Consider the following 15,601-nt stretch of genomic DNA (forward strand, 5'->3'; position numbering starts at 1 on the left):
TGACAGAAAGAGGTGTATGTGGGTGGTAACAGGGGAAGGTGCTTGAAAACGGGGAGTGGAGATCCGATCGCAGGCGTGCTTAAAGGTCAAAACGGGCGTTTTATGGGTGTGCATATTTAAAACAGCAGCGTCATTGACCACGTCACTGGGTTTTTTTTAAGCCAGAACTGCTCGCAAAATTGTGGTAGCAAAAACCAACCACAAGAATAGCGAGCAGTTCATACCCTGTTCGATGTACTCGATTAATCTAATAAATAGCGGACATGACGTAGGATGCGAGCGGCCAGGGGGCGTAGTTTCCCAAAAAACGACCGCAAGTTTTGTACGCTCGTTCAGACCTAGAGGCGTGAACAGACCGCAAACAGCGAACGGTTCATTTGAATAGCCACCCCTATTTTCTGGACGAGCGAGCGCTAATTGCGTCCGGCTCTGAATCAGGCCCTAAGTCCACAAAGGGAATCCAGCAACTAGCAACACAGACACATGCTGCAGCCTGCAGGCAAATCTGGATATCCTAACCTGTAGAACAGGTGGCAGAGGTAAGTCGCAGGACAAATGAGTAAAGTATGAGGGAAATAAATCAGGATCATGGCACCATTGTCTGGACAGACTGACCTGGTTTTCTGCTGGGCAGTCGATCAGGTACAGTATGGGCCCCATTTGGCACTTGATCCTCCTTAGAATTGCTGCTGTTTTTTTAGGAAGCTTATCGTCTTTCCCTGAGCTGGTGTTAGTTCCATTAGGGCTCAATTTCCATTAGTGCGGGCCCTAGAGCAATAAGGCATGGGTCCTCATGGTGCAAGGTCATTACCTGGTCCTCAGTGCTTATACCAGTTTCCTATATGCCTTGGATTACATTCATGGTATCTTTAGCTGCCAATTAACGTACAATTTTATGACTGGCTTTGCAAGGCTGTAACCCCCCCTCCCTTTAAACTTGTTTTGGGAAATCCCAGGGTCTAGCAGTGTCCACCAGATTGGATGGTAGAGGAAAGAGGATTTTTGTACTCCCCATCTAATCCATTCCTTGTAACGATGTTCGCACCCCGTAGCTTATTCTGTGTTGGATAGGCTTTTCTACTCCTTACTAGCTGATGCATTGTGAGGAATGGATCTTATGGGGAGTACAAAAGTCTTCAGTCTTTCTTCTCTCTACGTGAAATGCAAATCACTGAAATTTTTACTTGTGTTGTACAAGCAGTTAAGAATAAAACATTTTTCCACCCAGAAAATGTAACGCGGAAGCTCATTTGCTGCCATTTTGTTGAAAATAGAAATATGGTTTTGCTGCTAACATGAAAGCATGTCACAAGGGAATCACATTTGCCGTCCACTAGTTCCACTATAAAGGGTCATGTTCTTAAATATTGTGTGCAACGCTAAATTAATATAAAAGTAAAGGTTCAGTTCAAGAATAATAAAATACTTTATTTGTTTACTTGTCTGTTACAGTGTTTGTATATTTAGTATATTTCATTGTAGATTTCTTTCATTTTTGTCTCTCTGAAGGTTTTCCTAGTTCTTGTCCAAGGAACCTGTTTGATTCAGCGGTTAATGTCTGTCGCTTATACCTATGATAACTTAGCCCAAAGGTAAGTATAATGTATTATTTATACCTCATGTGCCAAACAACACCAAAGACCATTTGAAGTATTTCTCCTTCATCCACTAGGGGACACTGGAGTTCAAGACAGTGGGGTATAGACGGTGGTAGAGCAGAGCCTGGCACTTTAAATAATTCTGAAGTGTGACTGGCTCCTCCCCCTCTATGCCCCATCAGCCCCAGTTTTTAGAATGTGCCCGAGAGAGCCGGTCACATAGGGCTGAGCTCCAGCCCACTCTTAGCTGCGGCCCCTCCGCCCCCTCCCAGGCTCATGTGGCATATACTGTAGTATATCCCCTCCTGGAATCCTGTAACGCCGCTAGCGTTATTACAAGGGGCGGAGCTACCGCGCATAGAGCGCGGATACCAGTACAGGGAGACTGTTCAGACAGTCTGTAATGTTGCTGCCTAGCAGCATGCCTGATCCCTGCACGATGAGCGCTGTCTTACTTTATAGAGCCTGACAGCGCTCTGTTTGCTGCTCTCACGAGAGCCGAATCTTCCCTCTGCTCTATCCCCACGAGGAGGGAGCCTGCCGCGCCCCGCTACTCCCATAAGGGAGTCTACATAGCACCAATTGGCGGGGCTTAGGGAGCTACTCAGCGCGGCTGTTCCCTGCCGCGCTGGTGCTTGTAGGAGCGCTGGCTTCTGCACACAGCCGCCAGGGAGCGAGGCTGTTATTCACAGCGCTCTCGGCTGCGGGTTGCGGCGCCGGTGCTTGTATGAAGATTGCACCGGCGCTGTCTATTTCATTCCCGCTCCACCACTCGCTTTATGTCTGCTATACATTGTTTGCGCCCCGCCCGCTTATTATAGTAGGGGCAGAGTCTACTTCATGCTGGCTTGCACAGATGCCGCCATACTCCAGGAGTATTATTAGCATATGCACCTGCCTTAAAAGGAGCCGGGGCTTATTGCCAGCATCACCTGCATCCTCACTCTGGAGTTGTGTGGGGGGTGCAACCCTTAACAGGGTTGTGGGTTTTATTCCCAGTACGCCCTAGCTGTTTGGAGTTTGTATGTTCTCCCTGTGCTTGCATATGGCCTCTACCGTTTTTTTTCTTTCCTTAAGCCTACAGCACCTGATCTTATTAGGTTTAACGGCACAACTGTGGAGTTTGTACTTTAACCTGCAGTCCTTATAGAGATCTGGCTCTGCCTCATCTCGGTTATATTGCAAGTAGTTCCCCTACGGAACTGGGCAGTGTACTGGTTTAATATTATATAATAAAAAAAAAAAAAAAAAAAAAAGGACCCGCCGCCACTATTATAGAGTGAGTGTCCGGGTCCCAGGCACCCTGAAGCACGGGGAGGAACATGCCACAGCCTAATATAGAGGTTGTGTCCATGCCACTTTGCCCACCACATATCTATCAGCGCCTACGGCCACACGCCCGATCTCGTCTGATCTTGGACGCTAAGCAGCGCCAGGCCTGGTTAGTACTTGGATGGGAGACCGCCTGGGTATTCCAGGTGCGACAGGCTTATTACATTGAACATCTGGGGCAAATATGCTTGATGTGTAACAGAATAATGCAGTGTGTTTCTTGCATCTATAGCTGCCAGAGATCACTCTGCCTAAATAGTTGGGGCCACTGTTCTGGCTGCTGCCAGAAATGACGGTTATTGCATATCTTTAACCCAAGGTTAGCACAAGGGTGCGTCCCATCCCCAGACTTATGCCTCACATTGGCTCGCCTTAAGAATGAGCCGTACTCTTCTCATGCACATATGTGGCTGCACATATGTTAAATCTCAACAGCCTTCGGTGCTTACCTTAGAAGGTATGCATCTGTGCATCTATAGGGATTTATATCTTATTTATTCCCTTATACTGTGGTTTCTCTTCAGATCGAATAAATCTTTCGCCTTTTACTTAAGATTTCCGTGGAGAGGAACAATCATGAGTTTCATGTAATTTTTTGATGCCCGGCAGCTGCTGGGCTGCACACACAAGAAGTAACGTATGGCCGTTGTAGTGGTTGGCATTGCTGTCTCACATCACTGAGGTCATCTTTTGATTTCCATCATCTGGAGCCAGAAGGGCACACCTGATAAAGCGAGTACACCGGTAACGGAAGAGTCCCAGGATCGCAATCAGTCTGGGATAGTACGTTGCTAACATTTCCTGCCCCAACACCGTAGCAGAATGACGTCCACGCGCGGCACATGAGTAGTCTCCCTGTGTGGAGGTAAGCCACATGTATGTATATACTTGTATTTTGTACTAACCCTGCGTTTAGACCTGGGGCTCAGTTCCTTCTAACTATTGCCCGTGTTATATTTTTCAAATTATATCGCCACCTACTAATCTTGTATGTAGGTACGCGTAGGCATGTAGGGATTTATGTATGTGTTAAGTATATATATATGTGTGTGTGTATATACAGATGTATGTGTGTGTGTATATGTATATATTATTATATATATATATATATATATATATATATATATATATATATATATATATTGCTTCTTATCCTTACCATTAAAGCAGGGGTAGGATATGTTCTTATCAGTTTTATGTCTGATACCTAGTATATTTAAAGAGGATGCTGCGATGGGAGGCTGGACTCTCCTGATCTGGTAGTTTGTTCTATAACTCCGCTTTACACCATCTCTCCCTAGGGATTGGGTGGTGTGTGTATATTATGTATATAATTATGGATATGTGTAGGTATTCCTATACTTCCACATTCATTAAGATACATCTTATTCCACGTCTGGAAAGCTGCCAGGGTTTACCAGAAGCTGTCGCTTATATCCATACATATTATATGGTGGCTCTATAGATTAGAGACATGTTCTGCAGCTTACATAGGATAGTCAGAGACTCCTACGGCATTGCTTTTAGTATGGACTCTATACATGTCCAGGGGCCTTCCTGTATGTCCACACATGTATATAAGGATATGTACTTACACCCGCCTCGGGTTATTACCTATTAATTACAACTACACTCTAGGGCGCACTTAGTAACAAACTTGTAAGACACTAGGAATGCAATGTGTGTATATATAGATATAGCATGCTGATCTCCTGGTGCGGGATATGTGTATGTGTGTATATGTGTATATATATATGTAATGTAGCGTGCGGATCTCCTGGTGCAGGAGTTTGACAAGTGACTTACTATGTCGGTACTAACTCTTCCTTTCAGAGAGTTTGCCTTTTCATGCAGCTATGTTTATATGTGTGAATGTGTATATATACTGATATATTCCCGTTCCTTGTATGAATTTTCCTAATAATTGGAGAAATCTGTTTTTGCCCCTGACTGGCGTTATCACTACGGATATATCTCTTCTTTACTTGGGATAATTAACGCATTCTATGTCTATGTACAGGTACCTTTCTCGGTATCGATTCTGGTACCTTATATTATTGTCTTGTCGCATATCTCACTACAATAGGTATCTGTAGGTCACTTGGGTACATTTCCTATCAGTACATAGAGAATCCAGGATCTATTCCATCCTCATGGCTTATTTAGTTAATTTACATGAGGCCTAGGGCCACCCGTCGATATAGGCAGGGTCTGGCCTGGGTTGTATCAGATTGTGGGCGTAATACACACTTCACCATTATAAGTGTTAATGTAAGGGTACACTAGCAGACCGTTTTTGGGGTATGTGTAATCTCTATATGGATACATATCCCTAATGGAACAGGCTCAGGTATAGCGTCCTGTTGTACGACCTTCTTGTCTCCATTAACAATTTGCTAGTTTCTACAGTATTTTCTTCTGCAGCATCTCCAGACTGAAGTCCGTGCTGTAGAGCATTGATCTTTGCCACTGAGGCTACTCTCTGTACCTGACGTGGTGGTTTGCTGTGAGATGAATAAGGTCAGTGACATCCTACATAGCGTCCAGAGGGCTTCTGGTCGCTCACAGGTAAGCGGGCTTACCCCACTAATGCCTCGGCAGATGCTTTCTTTTTCATGCATCCTGACATAGCTGTTGTTCTCTCTTATGCACCCTAGTTGCTGTCCTAGCAGCCTTCCGCTCTTTTAAATCAGTTGGCTGTACACTTTAGAGCTTTCCTGGTGTGTGGGTGCATAATTGCAACATTGAGATTTGTGACCCTATTCTACTGGAATCTGTTGGGGTTATGGACTGAAGTACATCTATGGGCTAATGCACATCTTTACTATAAAGTGTGACAGTCTCTATGTTCCATACAGGGGGCCTGGTTTGTTTCCTGTTCAGTATCTGTTGATAATTCAGCACACTGACAGGTACCTGAATGGTACCTTCATAGTTGTCCTAGTGCTTTAGCCTTGCGGATGGGATACTTCCCTATATTGGTAGCTCTCCCTGGGTGGAGGTGGCATCCGTGCTCTTTTTCTGCTAAGGGTATCCTGGGTGTTTTCATACTATGTTCAGGCCAGTTGTTGGTACTGATTACACTCTACCATCATGAAGGAAGTTGTCTGCTGTTTGACAGGATGGGTGGTACTGCCGTCTGACCCACTGGAAGGAATTGTAGTCTCAATCCTCTCGTATCCGCCTCTGCCTCATGCCAGTGGGATCTCCACTCGTTGACAACTTCTATGGTTTAAACCTTCCACTGGTTACCAACCCTTTAGTAGTTGGACCTCGAGAATGGTTCAGGGCGACTGTTAGGTCGTGATTCTTGCCTCCTTGTTTGCTTTGTTAGGAGTCTGTGGACAGGTCCAGCTCTGTCTCTGTATATTGGTCTCATTATACTTTTATCTATATGATGTCCCGCAGTGCTGGGATTCTGCTGTCTGAGACTGTTGCAGCTTCCTGTAGTTGTCGCTAATACGGTTTTCTCGAGTTTTGTTCTCATGTTACTGCCATTCTATGGATTCTAGTTGGGGTTTTCTGCTCCCAACGGTCTTGCTTGGTCTGTTTTTGGCTGAGCTTACGGTGTTCTGATGCTTTTCATCTGCGGGTACTCTCTCTAGCCGTATTCCATTGAATTTACGCTGTAAGTTGTGGAATGTCTGTGACTGTTCAGCAAGGAGCTCTGATTGTCTCCTGGCTCTACGACATGCCTCCAGTCTTGGGCTGTCCCTGTTTCGGTTGGCCGGGAGGTCGGCAAGTACTCCGCGCTTCCCACCCGGGAGGTTGGCTTTGGGACGTCCCCACTGTCTTGAACTCCAGTGTCCCCTAGTGGATGAAGGAGAAAACAGGATTTTGGTACTTACCGATAAATCCCTTTCTCCGATTCCACAGGGGACACTGGACGCCCGCCCAGCGCTGCGTTCCTGCCGTTTTGTTGGGTCCTTATCTAGTTGTGTGACTGCATGTGTTCCCTGCAGAGGGTTCCTCTGTTCTTCTTCAGTCTGTATTGTTCCGTTCTGTGGTCTTCTCCTTCTCCTCATTTTCCTATTGTCTACCGTCTCCTCTCGGGCTCAGTTCTTAAACTGGGGCTGATGGGGCATAGAGGGGGAGGAGCCAGTCACACTTCAGAATTATTTAAAGTGCCAGGCTCTGCTCTACCACCGTCTATACCCCACTGTCTTGAACTCCAGTGTCCCCTGTGGAATCGGAGAAAGGGATTTATCGGTAAGTACCAAAATCCTGTTTTAACCTAGTTTGCTCATTACATGCCACAACTTTTTCTTGCAGAGTCCTGAAGGCCCAGTCAGATCATAGATCAAGGCACGAAGGTAAATGTTCCATTAATAGCTTAACATCTGGCATATCCCAATGTTACTTTTTGCTGTGCAGAATTGTATAGAATTGTGACCATCTCCTGTGTTTTTTATTGCTGACACCTAGTTATCAGATATTGATTAAATGCTTTTGACACCATGGGCTCAATCTACACCTATTCGTATAGTCCTGGAGTTTAAAGACCGTCCCTATCATGGTCTTTAAAATTAAAATCTAGACAGAGGTTTCCGCTTTTAGAAGAATTTGAGAATTGCCAGTTCTTGTGGTGGTGTTGGTAAATTAAGTTAGATTCCAAGTTAATTCCTCCTTTTGTAATACAGTGCTCCCTGTTTGTTGTACGATCAGCAATTCAGCTGTGATCTCTGCACTCCAAGGGCCTGAGTCAGAGAAGCGGGCAATGCCGATATTAACGTAGATGAGTCATTTTTTTTTATTTTTTTTTGCAGCTGCCTTTCATGAAAACCCCCAAAAATGTGCAATGCGCAAACGTCCCAATGGACAGGAGCATGGGGACTGTTCAGGCAATGCATGGGGCGATACTGGGCGGTGTCTATTAATGCACTCAAATATGGTCCGTCTCAAGGGACTGTTATGGGAGTGGGTGTATCGCCAGTGGCATATCTATAATGAGTGCAGTGTGTGCGGGGCACACGGGCCCCCGGGTCCAGGGGGGCCCTGCACCACACACCCCTGCACCCAGATTTCTTTTAACTTACCTGTCCGTGGTCCCGCGTCGGGTGTCGGCGCTGCTCAGAACACGGGAAAATGGCCACCGCGGCCATTTTTCCGGTGTTCTACGCATGTGCAGTAGACTCCGGGCACACTCTAGTGCCCAGAGTCTACAGAACGCCGGAAAATGGCCGCCGCAGCCATTCTAGTGCCCTGAGTCTACTAGTGCTCCGGTGGCTGGCCAGCTGCGTCAGTTGGCTGCCAGCCACGGGGGGAGAGGAGGAGGCCCCACACGGGGAGTGCACACGGGCCCCCTCCTCTGTTAAGACGCCCCTGTGTGTCGCTGAAAACATTTGTGTACAGAAACACTTTAGCCGCTCACATAGGAGGCCAAACTCAGATGGAGAACCTGCCATTCAAGTTTTCATGATGCATTCGATGTTTGCGGCTTTTCCTTCCAGAAGGCAATGCAGCATACACAGACGCTGAAAGTGGACGTCTTAGTCTTTGCACATGTAGAGGCACTCTTTTACACAGGGGAAGAGCTTTGTAGCCGCATTAGCGTAACAAAGCCACTGATCTCTGAATCAGGCCCCAAGTGTACAGATGGGGTTGGGTACGTGAACAGAGCGCACAGAATGCCTTTGTTGGGAATCCCGAAGGTTGAAATATCGAGGCCTGCAGGTATGTAATTTAACCTTATACCCCATCCTGCAGCCTAACCCTCCCCTCCCGCAGCCTAACCCTAATCCTCCTCTCCCACAGCCTAACCCCCCCCTCCCGCAGCCTAACCCTAATCCTCCTCTCCCACAGCCTAACCCCCCCTCCCGCAGCCTAACCCTAATCCTCCTCGTAGTGCCTAACCCATATTTCACGCAGACTATCCCTAAATCTCCCCTCCTGCAGCCTTACCCTGACTCTCCCCCTAGTGCCTAATCCCAACCCTTACCTACAGGACAGCAGCCGCCGGGATTCTGTACCCTGTCAGCATTCTGGCGCCAGAATTGTGAGCGCCGGCATCCCAACTACTGTACATCCCAAACAGATGTATTAATTCTATGACGTGGCATTTTCTTTATAATGCCAGTTTGGCCTGTGGTTTAAAGAGGTATAAAGAGGGAGCACTGTATTTACAATATTAGTAACCTTTTATATTCTATGGAGCATGGCAGGTATAAGTAAAGAAGAGAGAAGTGTGGCCAGACATACAGTAGTAAAATATAGGATTTAGTGTTACCTACTTTGTATTATTTGTAGTATTTCCAAGTTCGTAGGTGTTCCAGTCTGTGCACATAGGTGGTAATCAATTGTGTCTCTGATGCTTTCTGTGTTTTGACAGATGTAATCCTACATAGACATCATTAATTCAGTGCACACAACCATTTAATCAAAGCGGTAAACCTGGCTGGCAGGGGAAAAAGTAGAACACAATCTAATTTTACTGTTTGCTGCCCTACCATTCCACCTTGCAAAGAAAGCCATGTGTACTGCATATATGTCTTTCCATAGAAACCCCTTCCCCTGTCAGGGACTGAATGGAGTAGAGACGGAAGTTGTTAGTGCTACAGTGGACATTTTGTTACTGTGTGCTGTCAGAGACCTTTAAAAGAAATGTGTTATGACATAGGCAATGGGGTTATCAAGTAATGTTTTCTTCTTCCGGGTCCTTAGGGATCCACAGGGATACCATGGGGTAAATGTGGTTGTAGTGATCCAGGCACCAAACAGTTAAGCTTTCAGCTCCCAGCTCTTCCTCCACACATACCCTGGCCACAGGCATCCGATTTGTCATTTGGTGCGGCAGGATTCAGACGCACCTTTATGTGGGTGGGGGGGGGGGTGGGGTGTATATGAGATGCACAGCGACCACTATCATTGTTGTCTAAAATATAATTAAACACTTGTGCGCTCACACTGAAGGAAGGCTGCTAATACCGAAGTGATAGAACACTGTATCAAAGAATAGGAATACTTAAAAAAAAAAAATAGGCGCTCTACCTTAAAAAGGTAAACTACAACCCAAATGAATGGCTGAGAAGCAATGCATTTGGTTATGGAAAATACACATGAAGTATAAATAATGAAAACCAATGTGTTTGTTATATAGTCACGTTTTTAGATAGTACTTTGCTACAGATATGTGGGGAATATTTTTTTTGCGTGCGTTTTTTCAAATTGTACTTCACATTTTTTTGTTATTTGTGAAGGCAGTCACGTTTGCACTTAATTATGTCTAAGAATAAAGGTAAACCAGAAACTGTGGCCTCTGTGCTGGTTTCATGTAAAAGTTGTTTGGCAGGCTTGTCTCCTCAGGAGACTTTATACAGGATGGGTTGTGTGCTGCTGTTATAAAGAACCACCTCACCAGTCCAGTCTACCAGCCCCTATACAGGAGCTATCTTGGGTGTCCTCCTTGTCTCAGGTTATGACGCAGCTAGTGGACTGTTTGGCTACGCCCACGCTACCTCCCATAATAGGATACCCACAGCAGTTCTAGCTGCTATGTTTGTTCCCTGACAGGATTCAAGTGGGGTTTCCCTTGTGTGATCATACTTGCATGAAACAACTTTTATTAAGGTGAATTAGTAAGATTTATTGTCATACAGGGTGGTGCAATATTTAAGCAGGCAGTTAAGCAAACAGTTAACAATGTTCATATAGGCATTTCTGAGTAGCAGGTATGCAATGATGATACAGTCCAGGATAATGCAAGGCATAGAAACTGAATTTAGAATGAGGAGGACAAATGCTGGGTGAAGTATATGGATGCACAAAGTCCTGGTTGACTAATAAATTGAAGTGTTGACTGAAATATCCAGAATATACAGTAAAGTGCAGGTACCCTAGTCACTTGATAAACCACAATGCACAGGTGAGAACAGATGATTGGAGGCACTGATCTAGAATGCTGCAAAGCAGTGCAGAGAATCTGGAAGGCACTAGTAGTTCTAAAGAATATGCCTCTGCAAACACACTGGATAGCAATACTAACACAATCCCGGATTGTAAGTGCAGTTTGTCAAGCAGGTAACACAAGGTCCCAAAAGGCAGATACATAATATACATTAGATAAACAGAGTCCAGATAACTGATAAATGTAATACTGAAGATGTGGTGTGGTGCCCAAGTTAGCTAACTTGGAAGAAGTTAAAAGAAGCAGGTAGTAAAAACTGGACAAGTCCTGGATAGCTGAGCTCTGGTGAAGCAGATTAATGTCCCAGACAACTTGCATGAGAAGAAAGAGGATATCGGGTTGCAGGGACCAGGATCTAGAGACAGTAGGAAATACAAGGAATACTAGCAGTCTTGACTTGATGAGCTGGCACCAGGGAGCTTGTGTGGCTGGTCTAAATAGGAAGTTCAGGTGCAGCTCACAGCTGCTGTTTCAACTAATTACACAGTTAATATTCAGACCAGAGGAAGAGAGCGACACCCCAGGCAGGGAAGAGAAACTGCACGGGCCGTGATATCGCCCTCAGGGAAGAGCAAAAGGACAGCCTTCCTCCAGACCGTCTAGTTCTTGCAGGACCACCAATCAGCAAACTAAGAGGTCCAGGCCGGTCAAATGTCCAACCTCTAAGCCGGACGACAAACGCTCTGCTTGATGGGGCGAGCCTCCTCCTGGGGAAGATCCCAGGGTGGGAGGCCGACTTCTTCAATTTGCGGACTACTGGTATCAAACAACAACAGACACCTGGGTCCGAGAAGTGTGCTTTCAGGGGTATGCCCTCACCTTCTGGAGGCATCCTCCCCAGAAGTTTTTTTGCACAACTCTCCCATCACATTCTATCAAGGCCTTGGCCCTCCAGAAGGCCATTTACTCCCTGCTGCTGGCAGGGGTGATAATCCCGGTTGCTGTGGAACAACAAGGAAGGGGTTATTATTCCAATCTTTTTGGTTCGGAAACCAAATTGGTCTCATCTCCCTATTCTAAAACTGAAAACCTTCAACAAGTTTATCCATGTACCCAAGTTCCGTATAGAGACTCTTCGGTCAATTTCTACTGTTTGCTGTCCTGCAACAACATTACCAATTTCAGAGACTGCCCTTTGGTCTCTCAACGGCCCCTCGGGTTTTCACCAAAATAATGGTGGTTATGACTGCCTACCTCAGGTGTCAGGGAACCAGAATACTGCCATACCTGGACGACATTGTGATGTAGAACAGCTTGAGACTGTGCCAATAACACCATCTCCAACTGACCATTGCCTGCCTACAGACGCATGGCTGGATCACCAATTGGAAGAAATCCTCTCTTTCTCCAATACAGCAGATGGTACATTTGGGGGCACTTATGGATTCTCAGGCACAAAGGGTGTTTCTGCCAGAGGACAAGATTTCGGCCCTATTGCGAGTATGCAAATTGCTCCGCAAGCGAAGGGTATCCATTCGATCAGCGATGCAGGTCCTGGGGTCAATGGTATCCACCTTCAGCATGGTGGAATCTGCTCAGTTTCACTCCAGGCCTCTGAAACATTTGATTATCTCCCGGTGGAATGGGCAGTATCATCTAACACGGTCTCAGAGGATCCTCCTCACTCCAGAGGTTTGGCGCTCGCTCTCATGGTGGCTACAAAATGCTCATCTGGACAAGGGTCGCCCATTCTGGATTCCAAATGGGTGTTCCTTGCCAGTCTTCGTGGTTTAGGGGCGGTGACAGGTCATCCTACCTTTCAGGGAAGATGGACAAATCAGGAAAGTCACCTGCCCATAAACATCCTGGAGCTTTGCGCGCTCATCCTGGCACAGGACCTACTTCAAGGCAGGCTGGTCCAGATCCAGTCCAACAACGCGACCACAGTAGCCTTTCTCAATCATCAGGTAGACACACGAAGTCAGGCAGCCATGGGTGAAGTGACAAACATTCTGATCTGTGCAGGATGTCATCTTCCGGCTATCTCGGCAACATTCATCCCGGGAGTCCTCAACTGGGAAGCGGACTTCCTAAGTCGTCAGGACATACACGCCGGAGAATGGGCTCTCCACCCGGAGCTTTTTCAACACCTGGTGAAAATTTGGGGCCTACCAGACGTAGACCTCATGGCCTCACGTCAACCACAAGGTGCCTAGGTACGGGTCCAGGATCAGAGATCCCTCAGCTGCCTTTGTAGATGCTCTGGCAGTCAGAAGTGACTTCAAGCTGGCGTATCTCTATCCTTCAGTTGCCCTCCTCCCAAGGGTCCTCAGGAAATTCAAGCAGGAAGGCGGCACAGTAATACTAGTAGCTCCTGCTTGGCCCAGGCGCCGTTGGTTCACCGATATACAGAGTCTATCCATAGACACTCCGTTTCCTCTTCCTCTATGGCTGAATCTGTTAGCGCAGGGTCCCTGCCTGCATCCGGACTTACCTCGTCTGCCTTTGACGGGGTGGCTCTTGAGTCTCCCATCTTAAGAGCCAAAGCTCTGTGATTCAGACGATGCTTAGGGTACGAAAGCCTTCCTCTGCCTGCATCTATTACAGAGTTTGTCAATCTTTTGGTCAATTGTATTCCCACAGGAAGTATGACCCTAAGGTTTTTAGGGTTTCCAGGGTACTTTCTTTTCTCCAGGCTGGGTTAGACCTCGGTCTCCGCCTGGTCACCCTGAGAATACAGATTTCTGCGCTGTCAGTTTGGTTCCAGCGAAGCATTGCTTGTCTGTCAGATGTTAGAATTTGTTTTCATGGTTTTCTCCGTGTTCAGCCACCCTTTCTCCCAACCGGTGGCACCGTGGGACTTGTTTTTGGTTCTCAAGGGGCTACAGGATCCCCCATTTGAACCTCTGGACTCAGTAGATTTGAAGTGGTTGACAGCGAAGACACTTTTTCTCCTCGCTATCTCTTCTGCACGTAGAGTCTCTGATTTGCCAGCGCTCCCCGGTTTTGTTTTGGTTTTTTTGTGTGTCCTCCGTACACGGACGGGTTACCTTCCTAAGGTAGTGTCCCATTTTCATGTGAATGAAGAGATTGTGGTTCCAGCTTTCCAGTCTTTCTGTAGGTGAAGCCTCCCTGGATGTGGTTCGTACAAACGCTCTTAGAAAATCAGACGCTCTTTTTGTGTTATGTGGTTTTCACAAACGGGGCTGGCCAGCTAACAAACAAACTCTGGCTATCTCTCAGGCTTACACGCAGGCTGATCTCCCTGTTCCAAACACTGCAACAGCACATTCTGCTCAGTTTGTGGGACCATCAAGGGAGTTTCATCGTGTTGCTCCTGTGAACAATTGTTTAAGGCGGCCACGTGGTCTTCTGTCCACACCTTTCTTAGGTTCTACGCCTTTGACATTTTTGCCTCCCAGGATGCTTCCTTTTGGGGTGGCGGGTTCTCCTTTCTGCTCAGGAGCGTCCCCACTCTTAGGGGAACTGCTTTAGGACATCCCCATGGTATCCCTGTGGACCCCTATGGACCCTGAAGAAGAAAATAAGAGTTATAGTACTTACCCTTGTTAACTGTTTCTTTGAGGTCCACAGGGCACCCACCTTGACGTACCTGGCTGCAGTGGGTAATTTTTCTTTCGGTCATGGATCACCTCATCTTGTGTCAGAGTGTTTGTGGTGTACATTTATTCCTCTTTTCTTCTCCTGTCCTGGGTTTGTTTACAAAACTGAATTCCTGTGGCCAGGGGCAGGGTGTATGTGGAGGAGGACCTGAGGCATCCTGGGAGCTGAAAGCTTAACTGCTTGGTGCCTGGATCACTCCAACCACATTTTTCCCATGGTATCCCTGTGGTCCCTATGGACCTTGACAAAAAAGAGTTAACAAAGGTAAGTTTACCATAACACTTTTTTTTTTTGTTATGTCTTCCTTGAAACCTGTGTTTGTATTATGTAAATGAACAATGGACATCACATGGGCGCGGGATACCTGACTGTGCGATGGCATATCGTATTCACAGCGATAGCAAGAATGATGGAAGCGGTACCCCCATACCTTCCAATCCGTGTCCTCTTTCATTTGGGATTGGAAATGGCTATTGAAATGGTTAGACATATCAGTCCAGAAAATATTCCGTTAATGAAGGCAGATTAGGGTGAAGGTACCATACATAAAATATAGTTACAATCCCATGAAAATAAGTGTCAGGCTATGAAGCAGTATGCAAAAACTAAAGATTTAACCTTTTTGGTGAGAACAAAAGATATTACTGATACATGGAGTAGTTTGTCCTGAAGATTTTCTTTGTGACTGTTAACACAATAGTACTGACTCTGTTAACAAAAAAAAAGAAAAAAAAAAAAATACCATTTCTAACTAACCAACAGACAGGAGATAGTAAACTTCTATAATAATTTCTCATGAATATCATAGTATACAAAATATTTACAGCTCAGATGCCATATGTGATAAGCCATAAATTATGAATGGAAGAAAGCACAGACTATTAAAAATGTGGTCAGAGACCGTTGTTATACTTAGTACCAATCTTAAAGCCAATCAATAAATATTAGGTACAGATAGATAAAAAAAAAAATCAGACATATGTTAAATATGAGACAATCTACACACAGCCTTTCAGTTCTCAATAGAATGTGACTACAAAACAGAGGTTTCAGAATGCCCCTCAGCTCTCTTTTTACTGTGACTCCCTCCCCACTCCTTCATCACATGACATGCTGAGTGTCTGGCAGCCATATTTGTTTGCCCTCCAGAGAGAAATATTTGTAAGCGTATAGCTTAGATAATGAGCACTCTTAGAAGGTACCT

The 15,601-nt window shown here is 45.9% G+C and overlaps 1 protein-coding gene and 1 non-coding gene across 3 annotated transcripts in view; both read left to right on the forward strand.

The window, feature by feature from the left end:
• Positions 1-15,601, forward strand: part of USP34 (ubiquitin specific peptidase 34) — a 265,775-nt gene that overhangs the window by 128,588 nt on the left and 121,586 nt on the right. For both annotated transcript variants that reach the window (XM_088477313.1, XM_088477314.1), the window contains 2 exons: positions 1,510-1,592; positions 7,203-7,243. In XM_088477313.1, the coding sequence (XP_088333439.1) occupies positions 1,510-1,592; positions 7,203-7,243 (124 nt within the window). The remainder of the gene's footprint in view (positions 1-1,509; positions 1,593-7,202; positions 7,244-15,601) is intronic.
• Positions 3,435-3,549, forward strand: LOC148518285 (U5 spliceosomal RNA). The gene has a single exon (XR_015879147.1). It is a non-coding gene; the product is annotated as a U5 spliceosomal RNA (small nuclear RNA).

The sequence above is a fragment of the Taudactylus pleione genome, unplaced genomic scaffold (genome assembly GCF_031769625.1).
Source record: "Taudactylus pleione unplaced genomic scaffold, aTauple2 ptg000201l, whole genome shotgun sequence".
In the NCBI taxonomy this organism is placed as follows: Eukaryota; Metazoa; Chordata; class Amphibia; order Anura; family Myobatrachidae; genus Taudactylus; species Taudactylus pleione.